The sequence below is a fragment of the Balaenoptera ricei genome, chromosome 8, assembly GCF_028023285.1.
Source record: "Balaenoptera ricei isolate mBalRic1 chromosome 8, mBalRic1.hap2, whole genome shotgun sequence".
Taxonomy (NCBI): Eukaryota; Metazoa; Chordata; class Mammalia; order Artiodactyla; family Balaenopteridae; genus Balaenoptera; species Balaenoptera ricei.
The window spans coordinates 90,893,223-90,914,702 of record NC_082646.1 but is presented as its reverse complement, the minus strand read 5'-3'; the positions used below and the strand labels follow the sequence as shown (position 1 = coordinate 90,914,702).

General features: G+C 46.1%; 1 protein-coding gene across 7 annotated transcripts in view; it reads right to left on the bottom strand.

The window, feature by feature from the left end:
• Positions 1 to 21,480, bottom strand: part of PRR5L (proline rich 5 like) — a 128,188-nt gene that overhangs the window by 35,221 nt on the left and 71,487 nt on the right. For 4 of the 7 annotated variants that reach the window (XM_059931404.1, XM_059931403.1, XM_059931406.1 and 1 more), the window contains exons 2-4: positions 19,319 to 19,606; positions 17,563 to 17,643; positions 2,573 to 2,621 (exon numbers count right to left, since the gene is read on the bottom strand). In XM_059931404.1, the coding sequence (XP_059787387.1) occupies positions 2,573 to 2,621; positions 17,563 to 17,643; positions 19,319 to 19,482 (294 nt within the window). In that variant the 5' untranslated portion in view covers positions 19,483 to 19,606. The remainder of the gene's footprint in view (positions 1 to 2,572; positions 2,622 to 17,562; positions 17,644 to 19,318; positions 19,607 to 21,480) is intronic. The other 3 variants (XM_059931409.1, XM_059931408.1, XM_059931407.1) reach the window with 1 other exon arrangement.

The window sequence follows — 21,480 nt, the reverse complement described above, 5'->3', positions numbered from 1 at the left end:
TTATAAAAGAAACCACAGCAACACCATTTACCATAAATAGAATGTATCTCAAGGATCAACTCAATGCCAACAAAATGATGTTATGTAATCCTAATTAGACACTGCTTCTAGCTGAAGACACTAATTTTGAAACCTGCTCTCTCTTCCTTAAACAAGAGAGATCACCAAGTCTTGCAGAAGTGTAACAGACACAAGGGCGCAAACCAAGACTCTCTCTGGCACGATCAGAAGTGCTAAAGGAAAATAAGGAAAGGAAACACTTACCACAAAGGCGAATGTTATTTAATACCATTGTGTGCAACTCCTAAAATCTCTCATGTATCTGTGGTGGACAACCCCTCCCTCTCTCCCAATAAAGTTTATTGAGCATCTACTATGTGCTAGGTAATTTCTAGGGACTGGAGAACCAAACACATTTTAAAAAAGGCTCTGTGCCCACATGAGACTTAAAACCTACATTTTAATAAACAGTGTCTAGGATAGGCTTTTCTCCAGTCTAGCACCTTAAACTAAGGAAAAACCCAGATTCAAAACTGTGAAAACCAGTTCAGACCCCACACCCCCAGAAAGAGACTCAATATTCACCAAGCAGTTTCTCTGATTAAGCACTCGATAAAAAATGACATGTGGTTACCAGCTGTTAAGTGTCTGGCATACTTTGTAAGCAGCACTTAACTGCCCCCAAAACCTCAGGGCTTTCCAGATAAATAAATCCCCACCCAAATGCCCTTCCCCACCCATCCGAGGGGTAGCCCCCAAAGCCAAGACATGACTGACATTTCAAACTTGACTGAAACCACACAGAACCCTGTCTATTTTAAATGTCAATGAGGAAGGCAGCTGGGCTGGCAGGTTTCACCAGGAGGGATTGAAAAACCACTTCTCTGTAGTTGGATTTAAAACTCAATCACTAGAGAAAGCAAGAGAAGAGAGTGAGGACAAGATTGACCTTTGAGTCAAGGGCAACTGAAATGATTCACATTTGTGACTAATTATCTCTTTTTTAATCTTTGTCCCTCCCTAGACAGGGGTTTTCTTTCAAGCAGCTGAGACATTTGACCTGATTGAATTCCAGGCTTCTGCTGGGTCTTGCTTTGTCCAGATTTAGAGTGGCCAAGTGGTCATTTTCTGGTGTGTGTGGGTGTGTGTGTGCGTGTGAGAGAGAAACAACTGACATTTGTCATTCTTTTAAAGTGCACATAAAAGTTTTAGCTTCCTGATTTATGGAAAGAAAATGGAAGGATGCCTGTGTTGTTTTTAAAAGCTAAAAACTCTTTAAACTGTCTTAAAAGTATGCTCACCTGGGATACAAAATAATATCACCAACCTGAAACCAATTTATTATGGATTTTTATGTCACCTTCCCATTAAAAGGGATGGATTACACTTTAGAATAACAAATATGTATACAGTTGACCCTTGAACAACGCCGAGGGGTTAGGGGCACCAACCCTCCGTGTAGTCGAGAATCTGCATATAATTTATAGTTGACCCTCCGTATCTGAGGTTTTTTTGTATCCACAGATTCAACCAACCATGGATCCTGCAGTACTATAGTATTGACTATTGAAAAAAATCTGTGTGGGGACTTCCCACCACGTGTCTTTAGATGGAGTCAGGAAGGCCTCCCGTGTCAGTGGATTAGAAACCATCCTGACTGCACCTGGAATCTTGAACTCGTTAGCTGCATAACAACAATGTCTAGGCAGGAGGGATGTTAGCTTATCTGATTCAATTCTATCTTTAATGGAACAGACCGAGAGGCTTAGTGACAAGAAAGAACTTGGCTGAAGGGACATAGCATTACACTCAATTAGGTACCATACACGGAGTGGGAGGGAAGCGGGAGGGAATGGCACTAGGAAAGCAGTTCTCAAAGTGTGGTTTGGGGTCCCCTGAGGGATCACCCAGACCTTTTCCACACGGTCAAAACGATTTCCTTAACAACACTAAGCTGTTATTTGCCTTGCATCCTCCATGAGTGTACTGTGGAATTTTCCAGAGACTAGGTGCAATATTTTCCAGACGGGCAATATCACAATAGACTGACTATGAAGCAGATATGAGGATCCAGTCTGCAGGCAGAGATTTGCAGACATATAAAACAATACCACTCTCCTATTTTTTTATCTTCAAAAAGTTATTTTTCATAAAAATGCCATTTATGCTAACATGTAGTAGGTTTATTATTTGAAGGAATTAAGGCAAAAGTAAATTTTCTCAGGCTTAATTTCTAATATGGTGAAAATGCATAGAGATAACCCAAACAAAAGATCATTTTTAAGAGTGTAAATGTGTCCTTGAGACCAAAAAGCCTGAGAACCGCTGTCTGAGGCTATAGTCTCCATAAGAGCAGGGACCACGCTTGCCCTGTACGCCTCCACTGCCACTGCACTGCAGTGCCCAGCACGTAGTAGGGCTGCACTGCAATGCCCAGCACGTAGTAGGAACTCGGGATACATAATTTTGGATGTTGAAGGCATGTCCAGGTGTACAGTATCGGTCACCCCTTTAGGTACATGTACCCACCCATGTGCACAATATAACACATGCTCAGACCCACACAGCTTACCTGAAAATAGTCTGTAATGAACGATCCAAGTTCACTCTTCAGCAGCCGCCTGGAAAGAGAGAAAAACCATGAAGCAGCCCTTGATGCTATAGCTCCTGGAGTTCACGGATGAGTGGTGAATTGCCGTGCTCACCAGTGGCACAGGGGCCGAGGCCAGGCCTGAGCAGGAAGTGTGTTTTCCTAGGCCCTAGTAATACCCCACCCCCACCAAGGTCATTAGGGAATTGGGGCAGATGGAACTCCTAGAAGGCATCTGCTCCTTAGTTCACTTTTACAGATAAAGCATCTCAAGAGGGCAGCCACAGGAGATCCCAATTCTAACAGAGGTGGAGGCAGGCAGGGGCACTTGGCTTCATGTGCAGCAAAAAATAAGGAAGAGAAAGGCCACGGTTTTGTAATCCCCCCTCATTTGCAGACTTTACGGTTTAAAATGCATTCTTCATACATTCTTCACCCAAGGATTGTAAAGTATGTGTGTGTGTTGGGGAGCAATTATTATCTCTCGTGTATAGATAAAGAAATTGAGGCTCAGAGAGGTCTCCCAAATAAGTCAGTGGCAGAGTTAAGATTCAAACCCAGACCTTCTGCAAATTCAACATCTCTTTGCATAACCCAACCCAGTCTCGCCTCCAAATCCATCAGAGACATTGAGCTTGGTGCCATGGTTTCGGTGGCCTTACTGCCCATCCCAAAGGGAATTAAAAGTCCTTCAAAGGAGAACAGATCGATTTTATTATCCAGCACAAACATTTATTCAGCTGCTCTTTATGAGCCAGACATTGTTCTAGCACCAGGCTTGCAGAAGTGAACAAGACAGGCGAGGTCTCTGCTCTCAAGGAGCTTACATCCTTGGGGGGAGGGGTGTGGAGAGCCAGCAGGTTAGTCGATACACTCCCGAGGTAAGTGCAAAGAGTCTTAAGTGCTTAAAAAATAAAAATAAAAAATGGTGGTATTGGCAGCAGACCTCCTTCTCCCTGAGAGAAATCATGGGACTATCCCTACTGCTCTTTCTTTAATTTGATCCAAATAAGGTGAGGAAACTAAAACCAAGAATCCAGGGGAAAAAAGTCTTCAGGACTTCCAATAATTTCATTTACGCATCCCACCAGACACGGTTACTAAAGAGCAAACGCTCAGGCTTCTGACAACACCTGCTGGGTTTTAACTCCTCAAAAAATGCATTCTCACGTGTCGCTGTAGGATAAACAGGAAGTTACAACAAGATGTCACAATGTGCAGAAGATAGACACAATAAGACTGAGTCACAAGAAGAAGAAACATCCATGATCTAAATTTCTGCACCAGAAAGAGCCCTGGAAAGCTGAAAACTCATGCTGAGCAAGGAAAATACCTTCCTTTTCCCAGGACAGAAAATGTATCTGTGGTGGACACTGCATTTTGAGATCCAAGTAAATGGCAGGCTCTCGGAAGGCCATCCCATCCACAGAACCCAGGGGTTCACCCAGATGTGGGTGGGTCTGACAGAGACAGGGAAGCCTTCATCGGTCACTGGGCCAAGAGCAGGTGGGTCGTGGCTGGTCTTCAAGGCCAGAGGCGTCGCTCAGACGGGACACAGAAATCAAGTGGGCAGCCCCAGAGGGAGGCCCTGAAACAGGAAGAGGCAGGGAGGCTGCTTCTGGCTGCTGGAAAGAGAAGCACCTCCCAACAAAGTCTTCATGGCCACTGGGAAGTCTCAAAACCATAGGTGAAGAAGCCAAGCTTCATCAAAAAGTGGAAAAACAAGTCCTCATAATGGGCTACTACTAACAGAGTTTCTTAAGAATATCTTGGGCACTCACAGTGTTGAGGGGTCAACACAGCTCTGAGACTAACATGCACGCTATGGAATTGGTGTCCCGAGGAAGCCACGCTGGGAGGACACTGTGTTCATGTAGACGCTTCAGGTAAAATGGAAAGAGACACAGAGGTCGTCAGTACAGGTAAGCCTTCAGGGTCAAGAGCTATGGAAACCCACTTGGAGCAAGGCGGAGGAGTAACAATCGTGAACTGGGGCTGGACGTGATTAGACAGGTGGTACCCCGTGATGCTACACAACTGAGGAATCCAAGAGGTCTCCTCCCCTACGTATCAGGGAGGGCGGAAAGGCTGCAGACTACAGTGACGGTAGCGGTACATCACCCTTATGTTACAGCCGGGACTGCAGCAAGCCCCAGCCAAGGCCAGAATTCTGCAGAGCATTACAGGAAGACAAAGCTTGAGGTAGAAATCAGCTGATAAAGCAGCAGAGGTTAAAGAGTGAACTTGTTGCAACTGCCAAGACAAAGGCATAGCAAAAAGGACCCAGAAGCTAGCAGCAGCCATACCAGGGGCAGCAAGATGGTGATGGATAAGAATAAAGAAGCAGGATATGAAGAGGTGCTCCCACCACACTGATAAGAGTGGTCCTCAGTCCTTTACTGAAGCGGAACCAGACACAGGTGTGGCAATCTGCTTTATATATGTTAAATGTAATAGACTATAGCCAGGTATTGTAAGAGAATTCCATGTTTAAAACCCTCTCTACTAGGTATTGTTGTACAGAATCATCAGAACAGAATAGACCCTAGCTGATCATTTAAGCCAACATTCTATTGTCCTGGGTGGGTAAATCAGTAAGCTGCCCTGTTCCTTACAAAATCCTGTCTTATTTGTGTCTGCACATGTTACGAGTTAGACAAGGTCAATACAGCTCTTCCGCTGCGGTGAAATATGGAATCAACGTAAATGTGCACCAATAAAGTGCTCATAAAAACCTGGTTCAGGGCTTCCCTGGTGGCGCAGTGGTTGAGAATCTGCCTGCTAATGCAGGGGACACAGGTTCGAGCCCTGGTCTGGGAAGATCCCACATGCCGCGGAGCAACTGGGCCCGTGAGCCATAACTACTGAGCCTGCGCGTCTGGAGCCTGTGCTCCGCAATAAGAGAGGCCGCGATAGTGAGAGGCCCGCGCACCGCGATGAAGAGTGGCCCCCGCTTGCCACAACTAGAGAAAGCCCTCGCACAGAAACGAAGACCCAACACAGCCGAAAACAAATATAAAAATAAATAAATAAATAAAATACTTTAAAAAAAAAAAAAAACCTGGTTCATTCATACAATGAAGTTCTAAGTAGCCATAAAAAAATAAAAGGGAATAAGGAAGTGCTCTTAAGTAATGATATGAAAATACCTACATTACGTTAAGTCAAAAAGAAGCAAGATGCAGAACAGTGTGTATAATGTGCTACCTTGTGAAAAGGGAAGAGAAAATATATGTATTTTTTATTTACACGATAGCAACAAATTCACTTGTCTAATCTGCTCTAACTTGCTGTACTGTCATAGCTATGATTTGGTTTCCAAGAGGCCCTTTGAACTGAAATATACAGTACCCTGATTTTCAAACACACAAAACACACATGCATTTTCAAAATTATATGTAAATGCACTGGGTTGTGTCTCCTCCTCTCCGTCTTCCCATGTAGGAGGCTGGAGAAGGTTGAAGCTGTTACTAGAAATTAAGTAGGGCAACAAAACACTTTAGCAAACTTTATCCCCTGAAGTTGGGAAACGCTGTGCTAGAAACACCAAACCACCTCGTTAGACCCCAGTCTGTGGACCACGTATAAAGTGTCAAGTATCCCCAGCTGCTTTTCCACAAATATTCCTCATATATGCGTAAAGAAGCTCTGGAAGAATAACCGATAAACTACTGTAATAAAAGTTATCTTTGGCAGGGGAGTAGGAGCTGGGTTTCTGGAGTACAAGGGAGGGAGATTCTTCAATGTATATCTCGTTATATATGTAAATTTTTAGTACACTGTGAACACATCCTACTCAAAAACATTAAAAAAATTTTTTTTAATTAACAATAACCACCATCAGGATTACCAACAGATGGCTTGAGGCCAAGAAGGAATTGTGGGAGTGTGTTCCCACATCAAGGGCACAATATCAGGAAGCAGACTGTCCTAGGGGAACAGAGAATCCCACAAGTCCTGAGAATCTGCCAATGCAAACCCACCCCAGGCTGGTAACCCGAGAACTTAATGCAGAGAGAGGGGGGTGAGGAGAGGGCAGAGCTGGCCCAGCCAAGCTGAGAACAGTCTGCCGCTGAGTCACAGTGCGAGATCCACCATCTATTTCTATATTCTGTGTTTACTCTGCTTGCACTTGGTTTACAAGGAAAGGTTACTTCTCAGAAACTCTACCCTGGTCTTAGCTGAACTGAGAGAAAGGGATTTTCCGCCCCTCTACCTTGAGGTACCATCTCCAGGGGGAATTCATCAGTAGCTTCCCTCCAAAACAGGAAAGGGTGACTGATAGAACATCGGGACCCCATGAGTTAATTCATCGAATCACAAACGTTTACTGAAAACCTACTCTGTGTCAGATGTGGTGTGAGGTGCTAGGAGAGAAGGATGCAAGAGCTCAGACAATGACTCCTCCCCATTGGGACCCCTCTCTCAGGAGACAGGGGTACCATCTTGTCCAAAAAATGGAAAGTATCAAGGCATTAGGGATGCACAGACCTAAATTCACAGAGGGACCACTCACCCTAGAACCTTCCTCACTACATTTGCCAGTTTAGCTTGTAAAGCACGAGAAAGAAGAGAAAAGTAGAAGAAAGACAACAGAATCAAAGAGCCCGTGCCTTGTGGTTCCCTAGATACAGAAGAGATGGAAATCCTGATTCCTGAAACCTAGGACATATGTTCCTTCTGGGCACAGAGGTACAGAACCTGGCAGCCTTCCTTCCACTTTTTCCATCCTTTCCTAGGGTCTCTTCCCAGGAAACAGGAAAGTAATTACATATTGGAGCAAATAATAATAATAAACAAAAAACAAATTGCTCCTAGGATGGAGCCTAGCTTTTTTTCCCAATTAAAGTTTACTGAGCACTTACTAAGTGCCAGGCACCATTGTCAACAACATGTATGTATTTCCTCATTTAAGCATAAAACAAAACCGCTTTTTATACACAAGAAAATGGAACCGCAGAGGTTACTGAGGAGGGCATGCGGCAAACTCAGGATGGAAAGGAGAGAAGTCTCACTGACTGTGAGGGTCTGCAGGCATCTGCCTGGGTCTGAAGCCTGTGGTCAGCAGTAACCTTTGCAAGTTAACTGTACAGTTTAGTCCCTTGTACCTGTTTCCTCAACTGGAATTTGGGGATAGTAAGGGTAGCCACTCCACAGGATTATTGCAAGGGCTAAACGAATTAATCCTTGAACGGTGAGTTCCTAGAACAGAGCCCGGCATACAGCAAGCCTCGGCAAGTGTCACCACCACCATCATCACCACCATCATGACCATGATCACCACCACCACCACCACCATCATCACCACCACCATCACCACCATCATCACCATCACCACCACCACCACCATCACCATCACCACCACCACCAACACCACCACCACCACCACCACCATCACCACCACCACTACCATCACCACCATCATCACCATCACCACCACCACCACCATCACCACCACCACCACCATCACCACCACCATCACCATCACCACCACCACCATCATCACCACCACCACCATCACCACCACCACCACCATCATCACCACCACCACCACCATCACCACCACCACCATCACCACCACCACCACCAACATCACCACCACCACCACCACCATCACCACCACCACCATCACCACCACTACCACCATCACCATCACCACCAACACCACCGTCATCACCACCACAATCATCACCACCATCACCACCATCAGCCATTGAGCTAGAAAGAGAAGGAATTGGGGACCTGAGAGTAATGGGAAGTGAATGCTTATGTGGGACTCAACCCAAAAGGGAAATGGGGCATGAAGTTCAGTCAGAAGGCAAAAGGGAGGTAATGAGGAGAAATGCGGAACCACTCACAGGCTGATCTGTACTATCTCACCCCCTTTTCCTCCAGGCTGACTGGGTGAGACACCACCCCAGATGACAGGATTTCCTGTTATTACACAGACCGTCATCTCACCCCGCACCATCTTGTCAACTCAACTTCCCACTTCTGTGGGCTTGAAGGTAAATGAGGCACAGCCCAAGCTGGATTCTAGCTGGTTACGAGGTACAGGGAGGACCAGATGGCAGGCAGGGAATGGAGTGGCAGAAATGATGTAGAGAAATCACCTTAGATGCGAGCCACAATCTCTCTTGTGCACAGGGAAAGCCCCAAGGCAGCAAAATCCCAAAGGATAATGAAACAGCTTGGAGACAGGTGCCACAGGGCTAAAGTTTAGCCAGCAGGAGTGGGGAAACCATATCAGTTGCGAAGTATTTCTGTGCCATTTGGCAATCAGGGGCTGCCGCAAGTACCCAGGCCCTTTGGTGGGATCTAGCCAGATGTCCTCATGGTCTAGGAACAGCAGGGGGCCTCAGGGTCCTGTGCCTGACGCTATAGCTCATCAGTCAGTGCCTGTCCAATCTGATCATTAAATCCTCCTGAGATCACCCACCTCGCTTCTGCAATAGGACACGTTTCAAGGAGGTGGCGTCTTTTAAGCAGTAACACAGGGAAACATCCCTTTCCTCTGCTGGCCCATTCTATGGGGGCCCATCGGAGGTTGTGTGCATAACTCAGATGAAATTCTAGGATTCTCACACCTCTCTGTTTTCTGCACCCCAGCGGGTGGCAGTGGGGACAGTGAAAAAGATGGAGAAAACCAACAAAAAGCATTTCCAGAGTTCCTAATTATGTCGCATGTACTATGCTAAGCGGATGGCACAAAGCATCTTGAATTCTCCAGTAACCTCTAAGGTAGGAATTTATTTTGCAGATGAGGCAACTGATGCTCAGAGCCTTCCCTGAGGCCACACACAGGCAGATCCCAACTCAAACAGAGGCCCACCTGAACATCAGGCAGTGCTACCCCCATCCCCACAGGGGCAGGCAGGTAAGGTGAGTGAGGCAAGCAGACGGGCACAGACAGTGGGGCTGCAGCAAACTCCACCGAAGCCAGCAGCCAGGCCTCGCTCCCACTGACCACTTCCACATGCAGCGTTGCCCGATGTAAACCTTCCAGAGAGGCCTGGATCTTTAGGTGGGATGTCCATATTTCCAAACACTGTGCAGGCCAACCCCCTCATGGGCCAACCCTGGAGGTTTCTGATTCGCTACTTCCCTTCAACTCTGCTTCCTGCCCCCAAAGATGAGTTTGTTTCTCAACTAGAGCAGACACAAGGTATCAACACACGGCCAGGCAGAGCGGCCTGGGCCGAAAAGAGAAGATCCCGCTCGCAGGCCTCCCAAACGAGGGTCCTCAGAAGACAGTGCCCCACTCATTTGATGATCTGCTCATGAATCTACATCCAGGAGCATCAGGCCTAAATCTGGACAATGCCAGGCATGTACCTCTTGCAGCCCACTTACTGTGTGTTGAGGAACACGAGAGGCTCAAGTTCAAGTCCCAGGTCAGCTACTAACTAGCTCTGCGACTCTGGGCAAGTTATTCCAGTCCTCTGTGCCTCTATTTCCTCATCTGTAAGATAGGGATACAGTGGCACCCGGCTCACAGGGGCGTAGTGAGTTTTACAAGAGTTAACACACAGAGCCTGGCATGCACTAAATAAATGTTCTGCTAACGTCTACTGTTATTATTACCTCATAGAATCTTGACTCAGACTGGTCCCTTCTGCCAGCCTGTGGGCTCCATCCGGGCTCTCCTCTCCTCTCCTCCCCTCCCAGCTCTGCCCGCAGCTGTGGGTCCCAGTACAGTCAACAGACACCCTCACGGAGCTGGAAGCATCTGAGGTGGAGCTCCCTTCCGGGCCTCAGACAGCCAACTGACTCAGAACCAGGATGTTTCAACTCCGACCTGTCAGAGACCAAGCTCGATTCTTGCAATCTCCTCTTTCCTTGAAAATCTCTGGGGTTTCCTTCATGACACCTCCCTCCCAACAAGAACAGAAGCAGGGTGGTTGGAGAGAGAAGGAAAATGCGAGTTTCCTGCCTCAGGCCAGCTGCAGATAACTCATCTCTGGTTTCCGGAAACCTCATCTCTGAGCATTTATTTCTGCTGAGAAAAAAAAAAAAAAAAAATCCCCCCCAGGAAGAAGGAGGGGTGAAAGGGTATGGAGAGAGTAGTGGCAAGATTTTTATATCCTCACTTGCCCTGTTCATCCTGCAGATTTCAAAGGAGGCATGGCTTTCTCCCAAATTTAATCCTGTGCCCAGCCCCTCACACTCCCCAGCACTCTGGGTTCTGCCACCACCCCATTTAGAACATCCTATGATAACTGCCTATTCAGTCCCAACTCTCACTCTGCCGTAAGTTCCCCAAGAGCAAGAACAACCCACCTCAATGGCTGCCCCAGAACCTGGCCCAGTACCTGGCAGAGTCCACAAATATTCACTGATTAAATGAAGAAAAGCATCAATGACCCCTCCCTCTACACGTACCCCCCCACTCCCACCAGCCAACCAAAAAGTGAAAGCACTTTAAAGAAACTACTTGCATAGGTTCTTATAAGAACCAGTACAAATAAATCATAGCTTTCTCATGCTTTCCTAACTTTCTATCATCAGTGGAATAGTTGCCGAAAGGCATGTTTAGCAAGAGCATGCTTCTGTGTCAGAGTTTGGCCACTCTTGTTCCTGGGAAAGCTCATGAAACCCAAACCTCTAACAGAGACTTGTGCCCACTGCCAAAATGCAGCCACATTAGAATTGAGGCTGGAGAGGGGCGTTCAAAACCACATCGATGCCCCATAGAGAATTTAAACCAAGAAGACACTCAGGTCCAGCCCACACCAGTGCAGACGGACACTCAGGGCAGGCAGAATTGTAGACTGTGATGACGAGGGAGTTCACTAGAATATGTCTATTCTGAGGGGTCATTTTCAATAGAAAAGATCTTGATTTATGGTCTTCATATTGACAGACCATGAGCCCTGACTTTAATTTGGGGAAAATTGGCCACTTGATTGAGGTGTGACATTCCTGATGAATTTGTTCTTAAAAGGTCTCCGCACCTAAATAGACATTTCTCCACCTAAGACATACAGATGACCAAGAAGCACATGAAAAGCTGTTCAACATCACTAATTATTAGAGAAATGCAAATCAAAACTACAATGAGGTATCACCTCACACTAGTTAGAATGGGCATCATCAGAAACTCTACAAACAACATATGCTGGAGAGGGTGTGGAGAAAAGGGAACCCTCTTGCACTGTTGGTGGGAATGTAAATTGATACAGCCACTATGGAGAACTGTATGGAGGTTCCTTAAAAAACTAAAAATAGAACTACCATATGACCCAGCAATCCCACTACTGGGCATATACCCAGAGAAAACCATAATTCAAAAAGACACATGTACCCCAATGTTCATTGCAGCACTATTTACAATAGCCAGGTCATGGAAGCAACCTAAATGCCCATCGACAGATGAATGGATAAAGAAGATGTGGTACATGTATACAATGGAATATTACTCAGCCATAAAAAGGAACGAAATTGGGTCATTTGTTGAGACATGGATGGATCTAGAGACTGTCATACAGAGTGAAGTAAGTCAAAAAGAGAAAAACAAATATCGTATATTAACGCATATATGTGGACCCTAGAAAAATGGTACAGATGAACTGGTTTGCAGGGCAGAAATTGAGACACAGATGTAGAGAACAAACGTATGGACACCAAGAGGGGAAAGTGGTGGGGGGTGGGGGTGGGGGTGGGATGAATTGGGCGATTGGGACTGACATGTATACACTGATGTGGATAAAACTGATGACTAATGAGAACCTGCTGTATAAAAAAATAAATAAAATAAAATTCAAAAAAAAAAACTAATGAGGAAATAAATGCTAATGAGAAATGGGGTTAAGATCATGTGGAGTTAGATGACAAAAATCCTATATCCTGGCTTCTGCATCAGGAGGTAAACTGGCTCACTGTGAGCAAAAGTTGTTTTTAAATTAATATTTAAGAAAAAGCATGAAATTTCAGACTGCTAATTTTACCATAATTACCATGCATGTTATCATAAATGTCCTTATATTTTTAACCTGTTTAATTTATTATTTTTGTAAAAAACCTTTGTGTAAATTTGGTGATCCAGAAATATGTGCAATTAACAGCAAAGGTGATAGTGAAGGACTCGTAGCTCCATCCATAGGGTGTGGACAATGTATCAATAGCATACTCTGTTATGTTCTTTCAACAGCTATATAAATATACCAGTGAGATTAGACCATCACTTCCAGGGTTGTGTTCAGAAGCATATCTGTTCTTGGCAATAATAATGGGTAGCGTGAGAACCACATTTCCATTGTTAGCTTGAGTAACACTATATAAGGAGTCTTCTTGTTTTCTAAAACACATAATATACACAAGCATCTTGTATCCTTTAAGTTGCTAATTAATGTGGACACAAGTGCATGGAAAGGCATTACCTCTGTACCTCCAATAATTTTCATTTCAATAAAAATGCAAACTATGGCTGGACACTTTCCAGTCTTTTTTTCAAAAAAAAAAAAAGGTCTCTTCATCCTTCTCTTGATCTAGTAATGTGTTTTAGAAGTTGACCATCCTTAGTCCAGAGCTCTTCCTCAGAGATACCCCAAAGTCTATCTGCTTAAGTTTAAACTGAAGTTCATTTTCAAGATGTGGAGACACGTCTTAGAAGAAAAGATCAATTGTTTGTAACGACTGCATTTCAGGACCCAGTTATATAAAACTTACTTTCCTGGTCATCCTTTGCATTGACTAGTATTTACACGAATTCACATTTCCCAGGGAACTCACTAACTAACTCCACAGTTAGAAAGATGGCCAGGGCTGGCTGGTGTGACCGGGGAAAGCTGATTTAGGCTTTGACATTGGACTTGGATAATCCATCAAAGTTTATTACTGTTTGGCTGGAGTAGAATGAAGAACTGAGAGAGTCATTTCCTCTTGTTCTTTCCTCTGCAGAAAGGAGAAACAGCTGGCTCTCCTTGTAAGAACTTAGCCTCACCCACACTTCCAGGCCAGCACATTCTTGGAAGGGCCTGTCCCGGACCTCTCTAGTTCAAAGTCAGCTCACCTCATCCAAACAGCTAGAGAACTTTGTATACAGTACTGTTCATGGGGCAATTCATCACACTGCCCTGTGCTCTCACGCATGGTACTCAGCCAGCATTTATCACTTTATTATTGCTCAATTTTCACAATAGGAATAATAATGGCTAACATCTATTCGGCACCGGATCTTGTAATAATGACATTTTTAGCATTATCTTAGACCTCCCAACCACTATGAGGTTCATGTTATTATTATCCCCATTTCATAAAAGAAAAAACAGAGATTGATAAATGAAGTAACTTGCCCATGTCACACAGCTGGTCTAATCTTGAGCCCTAGTCTCTCTGAATCCAAAAGCTACTCTCTTAAGAAGTTAAACTATTCTCTTGAATCTGGCAGGGATCTTCTTGCACATAGAACTGTCATAATTGATTGAAAAATGGGCTTGAGATTAATAGCCTTCTCTCCTTTGGCATCTTCTTCCCTCATCCCTACTGCCTCTGCCCCTCACCCCACCTGGTTGGGCCTCAACGCTGGTGAGTTTGCCGTTGTGTTCTGCGAAAAGGTCTTTTCACAGAAAAAAGAGAGTGAAGAAAAACCAAAACCTGTCTATTTAAATGTAACCAGAGAGTAGTATGTCTGTTTTGGTGTTTTAATTACTAAAATAAAGGCAGCTGTGTTTATTTCCATGTTGGCTCTTGCAGACATGGGTTCACTTTATTTAACTTGGGACGACCAGGTCATACATATGCCTGGGACGTGTTTCATGTTCTCAGTTATACTCTGAGTGTCTGGGCTGGGAAAGCCCATCTCTGTTCTAACCACCATCCTAAAGAAGGACAGAGGGTAGACGGTCCAGGACATGGTCATCGAAGCTCTGGTTTTTGACAGCTTTGAGTTATTCTGGGTTCAATTCACAACCGGGCAATTAGTTTCAAACCCCAACCATATGTGTTTCTCACTAGCCTGAAAATTGCTCAAAACATAGAGAGGAACATCCAACAGCCCCCGCTAAACCCAATACTGGAAAGGAGTGTTGGAGGAGTGCTGTGATCCTTGGAGGGGTGTTAAGAATCACAGCACATGGTAGAGATGGAGTCCCGGAGGCCTTGGGAAAGGAACAATGGCAGAAAGAAAGATCAAGACCATTGGCTTGACACTTCTTCCAGCCTAGAACCTCCCTCTCTGACACTACGATATAGTGCAAAGAGCACAGATTCCACTGGGGACTGAATTGTGTCCCCTCACCCCCCAAATTCATATGTTGAAGCCCTACACCCACAATGTAACACTATTTGGAGATGGGGCCTTTGGGAAGTAATTAGGTTCTGATGAGGTCATGAAGGTAGGCCCCCTCTCAACACTCATGTTGGGATTAGCCCTTCTTATGAAGGGACACCAGAGAGCTTGCTCTCTCCCCGTCCTGTACACAAAGAGGCCGTGCGAGGACACAGCAAGATGGCGGCCAGGAAGAGCGCTCTCACCAGGAACCTAATCTGCCAGCACCTTGACCTTGGACTTCCCAGTTTCCAGAACAGTGAGAAATAAACATCTATCGTTTAAGCCTCCCAGTCTATGGTTACAAAAACCATTCGGCAGCCTGAGCAAACTAACATAGGTGTCTACGTCAGACAGGGGTTCACATCCTGACTCTATCATTCATAGATGCGTGACCTTGGACAAGCTATTTTGTTTCTCTTGCCCATCATTTTGTGGATAAACTATGCACTGAGAACAATGATTGTCTCTCAGGACTGTGAGGAGGGTTGAATATGATGTATGTGAAAGGTGCCTGGCACTTTTCCTGGCACCTCCATCCAAGTCAGCTCCCTTCTCCCCCACTTGGGTGTCCTTAGCGCTAGAATGTGGGACACGACACCCCATCAGCGATGCCGCCCCATGTATGCTATGGCTGATCTCATAAATGGGCAGCCCGTTGGTCAAATTCAGCCCACAGATGTGTTTTGTTTGGCCTGTACCAATGTTTGGGGACATTTGGATTACTTATCAACATTTAAAAGACAGAAAATTTCACATAAAAATCTCAATTTCTGGTTCTTCTTGAGAAATAAGATGGTATGTCACTGGACCTGCATTGTTCCGGGCGGGAGGGATCCCCTTGGACAGAGGGTGAGCTCTCATCTCCACTCTCCAGGCTGGCTTCACCCACTTAGACCTGCTGGGTACCTGCGGACTTCTGAGTGAGCAGCCCGGGGTTAACAGGGCTGTTGAAATCTAGCGTGGCCCGTATTTTTCCTAGCTGCCCACAAAGGTTTTAAGTACAATTTCAGGATCAGTCCCCTGATGTGAGGAACAATTAGCATGTTCCTGAGTCACCGTTTTATTTATTTATACATCTATTGTGAGCTAAGGAACGTTCACGGAAGAGACCGAGATCTTAGTTCTTGGAGTAAGATTCAGCTCTTGCAAGCTGGGAGGTTGGCCGACCCAGCTTTGTCCTTGTCACTCAACATCTCAGGGCCTCAGTTTCCTCCTCTGTAAAAGGAGGGCTTGGGTGAGATGATCTCTATTGTCTTTTTCCATATTTGTGTAATTATTAGGTGAAATTCAAGTGCCTGGCTAGAAATTTAACACAACTCTGTTTTCTCCCGAGCTCTAAAGGTTTTAATGAAAGCAGAGCTCTTAAAACACCTCACTGCCCCTTGACACAGGTCTTAACTAAATGTAAACAAGACCTGAATAATGGCCTTGTTTAACGTTCTGCCCATTCCAGGGTTGGGTCTTCACCCTTGATGTTCTGCACTTAACACACCCAAGAGGAATGAACACCAGGGCATTAAAAGACCTGATGTTCAACCTCCTGTCCCGGGAGACCTCGGGGCTCTGGGTCCTGCTTGCCTCTCTGCCCTCATTTCACCAAAACACAAACCCAACCGCACCACCACCCAACCTCCAGTACTCTGCGCATGTGGGCCTTCTTTCAGTTCCTTGCTCATTGCTACCACTGGACCTTTGCACGTGCAGTTGCCCCCACCTGGAGCCCTCTTCATCTAGTTAATTCCCACCGATCCTTCGGATGACAGCACAAGTGTCACATCGCCATTCCTGGCCTCCTTGGCAAGATCAAGTCCTACTAACATACACTTTCATCACATCAGCTGTGTTGTAGTAGCCGTCACAGGTGCATTATTACATTTTTACATGTGTGATCAGTTGACTAATGATTATCTCCTCAACTGAATATAAATTGCAGGAGAGCAGGGGCCACATCCGTCTTTGCTCATTGTTCTTTCCAGTGCCTGGCTAATAGGGAGGCACTCATATATTTGACGAATGAATGAACAAGTAGTGGACACTACTGGGAAGATTCTCGAAGACATTAAACTCCTCAAGGACCATGTCTTATTGAGGGTTTCATCACCAAAACCTAACAGCAACGACAGTAACGATGATGATAAGAGCTCCAAGTACCAAATACTTGGTGTGTTCCAACCCTGTTCTTACAGACTATTTATGTAGTAACTCAATAACTCACAAGAATCTTGTGCATTGGAAGTAGGTGCATTTCCTATCTCTGTTTCACAGAAGAGGAAACCAAGGCACAAAGAAGTTGACAAGCTACTTAGTAAAAGGAAGAATAGTAATAAAATCCTAAGCAGTCTGCTACCAACTGCTAGGCCATCCTTGCCTAATACGGCACCTAATAATCAAGCGGGGCACAAGAAATGTTTACAGAATAAATGGCAGCTACCAGATGTCAACCCTCTACCCCCTGCACCCCAGTGACCCAAACATACATTATATACATGGACAAATGGACGAGCCCTCTCTGGAGCAGAAGTCTAGACAGATCAGGGCCCCAGAACTTAACAGTTACAAGAGTCTCATTAAAGCCAACAGAAGCAGCAATAGGAACCAAGCAGAAAACAGAACTTAAGGTAAAGCTCCTGGGGGTGGGGTAGCCCCTTCCACCCCAGCTCAGGCCCATGGTGGGAGGGTCCCGGCCTGGCCAGCCACATACCTGATGTTTTCGTTCAGTGTGTAGAGCTCATTGCTTTGCAAGCCGCCCCCTTTAAAGACATTGATCACGGCAGTCTGGACACTGCAGGGAAATAGAAACGACCCCTGGTGAGTGGATCTGTCTCCCCGGGGCCATTTCCACAAGCAGCTCAGAGCTGAAGGTGGGTAGAAGGGCCGGGAAGCCTGTGGCACAAACACGGCCACATTTTCTATCCGTCACGTCCATCTGAGGGTCCTTGGAGAGGAAGGGAGACTGAGGCCAGGAAGACCCAAAAGTAGGCCCTCTCCCCCCGCACTTTCTCACAAGTTGGCAGCCCTGCTGGGGAGCAGCCTTAATGAAGGGCAGGCAGTGGGATCTGCTCTCAGGAAAGTGCGTGGCCACCACCGCTGGGCCTGAAAGAATCCCCAGTGGCATTACCTGCAAGCAGGAGCTGACCCAGGTCTGGGGTTCTTTCACTTAGGAGACCTGTCTTCACAGGGCAGCCTGGACACCCAGGGCCAATAGGAAAGGATAATTCCTTGCCTTTTTTTAATTTTTAATTTAAAAAATTGTTCAAATATGGATTTTAATTGTCCTTGCCTTTTAATAGTACCCTCTGGGAAGAACTCCAGCGGGGCTGGCCTCACTTCCCCTTCCACTCCCACTCCTGCCACTGTCTAGGCAGAAGAGTTAATCCATTGAGGGGCCCAGGTAAGTCTTGACTCCACTTTCTCTGGACCCCAGCCCAACATTTCAGCAAGGAGTTAATCACAAGCTTGTCTTTACCAAGGGTTCCAGGCCTTTTTAAATGAACAAGCCTCCATTTAACATCAAAACATTTCGGACACCCCCTCCCTCCCCATCATAAGGGTTGGGCATTCATTGAAAAAATCCATAATGATCCAAATGACAAAGAATTCCATAATGCTTTAAAATAATGATGCATTGATTTATCCAAAGAGGAACCACACAGATTTGAAAAACAGCTCAGAGAAGGGCGAGACATAGAACGGATTCAGTCTCTACTCAGTGCTGGATGCACAAAAGTTCAGCTGGGCGCCTTACAAAGGCTAAGTGTCTCCTCTCCCAGCCACCTGTGGCTCCCAGGTATGGGTCACCCCTGGTTTATGCTGCTTAGTTAGCTTTTCACAGATGCTGTCTTAGCTCTCCAAATAGGTAACAGGTGACTTGAGGTTACTTATATGTTCCCACCCCCGGGTCCTCTTACAATTGACGTGTGACTGATGGGCATGAACGGTAACTGTAAGTTCACATCCAACTGTCCCGGGCTGGTTAACCGACTCCGAGAGCCCAGAGGCTCCCAGTGGTCCGCTTTCCCTCTACTAAAACAAGGAAAGCTGGGGAGAGGGAGGGGGAGAGGGACAAATTAGGAGTATGGGATTCACAAACTCCTATACATAAAATAAATAAGCAACAAGGATTTACTGTACAGCACAGGGAACTATATTCAATATCTTGGAATAACCTATAATGGAACACAATCAGAAAAAAAATAACTGAATCACTATGCTGTGCACCTGAAACTAACACAACATTGTAAATCAACTATACTTCAATTAAAAAAAGAAAAAAAATATTTTTAAAAAAAGGAAAGCTAACGGATACAGTTGCTGTAGGGAAAAGCACTCTCTTCATCAATCACCCCTATACTCACGACCTTCTGGAGCTGAGATCTCAGGAGATGCTGAAGCTCAGCCAGCCCCTGGCCCTGCTCTGGTGCTGGCGGTGCCCCTCTGCCCACCCGTGCCTCCTGTACCTGTTCCAGGCCGAGTTGGAGCTCAGCTGCAGAGCCTGGCGGGCTGCCTGGAAGCGGGGCAGGTCGCTGAGCGCCGGGGAGCTCATGAAGCGCGGTCTGGGCCTGCGGAAAGAGCCCATCTTGGGGAACTCAACAGGCAGGCTGGGGGCGAAGCCTCGGGTCATAAGTCCAGGTGAGAGGACGGCTTCTCCTCTGGACCTGAAGGTTCCGACTGCCCACCCAGAGGGCTTCTCCCAGGACTGCTTTCTGGCCCTCAGGCTTTCTCAAAACCACAACGTTAGCCAACACCTGAAAAGAGAGGGCAGCTTTTGTTGAAAAACGCCTAGGCTGAGCAGACCCCATCTTGGAGGAAGTTGGCTGGGGCTTCCTGGCCAAACTACCCTAAAAACAATTCCAGGACCCCACAGCACTATCTATACCCTGCAGGGTCCCATTCACAAGTGTTTACAGGCCCCTTGTTAGTTATAACAGTGTGGTCACTTCCCAAAATGGGAAGCCAGCGACAGTGGGTTGAGGCCAGTCCTACAGAAAAGTGATTTCTAAGCTGTACTTGACTGTGGTTCCCGTGCACGCTCATCAGAGTTTGGGTGCTGGCTGGGTTTCTGTAGACCCCACGACGCTGTGTGTTAAGATATGGCTTTTTAAAAAATGGAGAACACAAGAGCTCTTGTCCTGGCACTGAAGACCGTCTGTGACACGCCCTGACCACGGCAGCCCATGCGTATCGCTCAGTATTTCCCAAAGCGTCAGTGCCATTTCACTCAGGCTCATCTCCTCACCCTCTCTTACCTGCTGTTCATTCCATCAGAACATATTTATTGCTTACTATTTATTAACCATGTGAGCTGTGGAGCATCCGAAGATTTCTAAGACCTAGTCCCTGCCTTCCAGAGGCTCATGGTGTATGGGAAGATGACTGGTCATGTATTTGTTCACACAATAAATATTTATTGAGCACCTACTATGCTCCAGGCACTCAGGTACTGGGGATACAATGGTGGCCCTGGAGAATGTGGTCCCTGCCCCATGGAGCTTACAACTGGCCGGCAATGCTCCATGCCAGGCTGACTCCCTCCCAGGCTTTTGATTGTATCTACCGTTTCCCTTGCCCAGAACCCCCTCCCTCTTCCTCTCTGCTTGTCTAAATCTAATCTACCCTGAAGGGTTGGGTTCAAGGATACTGTCTCCTGGAAACCTTTAAGGCTTCATGGTTAATGGCAGAGACTTTGAGTGAATCTGGGTTTGAGTCTTAACAAGGCCACTCCCAAGTTGTGTGACTCTGAGCTCATTAAGTCTGAGAGTCCACACCTGTTAGCACTGCCAACTTCCCAGGACTGATGAGAGAGGAAATGAGATGGTGTGACATGCCCAGCAGAACAGCAGAGCCAAGGCTCTCAAGCATCAGCTGTCTCTGTTCAGACTCACCTCTTTCTTTCCTCGGCACTTTTGAACCTGTCATTTCAGTCTTTTAATCTTTAGTGAGCCTCAAGTCCAAACTGACGACTTAAAGTGAGTTTTGAAACTGGTCAGAGTGAAGGACAGAAGGAAACCACCAAAGGTCATAGTTACTTTTTCCTTCCAAGGCTTTAAGGTTTAGCCCAGAAGTATTCTCACTGGCACCTCTCTCACCAGCTTACTCTGCTATGACCCCGAAAACAATGCTGAAAGAAGACGACTTTCCAGCCATAAATGCCAACTTTCAGGTTGGCAGGAGGAGTAAGTTTTGCAGGGCCAGCTGCAGCGTCAGGAGAAGGAGGAACCGAGGTGCCTCCTTCTAAGGAAACACGCTGCTCTGGTCAGAAGGGGAGTGAGGCTGCTAGACGGGCACTGAGGCCGTCCATCCAGAGGGTGCGGGCGCTGCTAACACTGTCTGCAGACAATGGGCACAGTGACAGTGAACTTGTAAAGCCAGGAGCCAAAAAAGCAATGACTCGGCCCACCTCTCACATTTTTTTAAAGGAAAGCAGACTTGTGTCCCATTTTCTTTTACAATCTCCTGCCCTTCGACCCATTCTCAGACTGAGCAAATAGTGACTAAACTTTACCAGTAAATGCTGGGGAAGTTGTAACAAGCCCACTCAGTTTCAGAGGGTCTCAATACTTCCACAAGTGCCCCTGGAAGGTGGAAAGATCTGTGCAAATCAATGAGTGAGGCAAGGAAG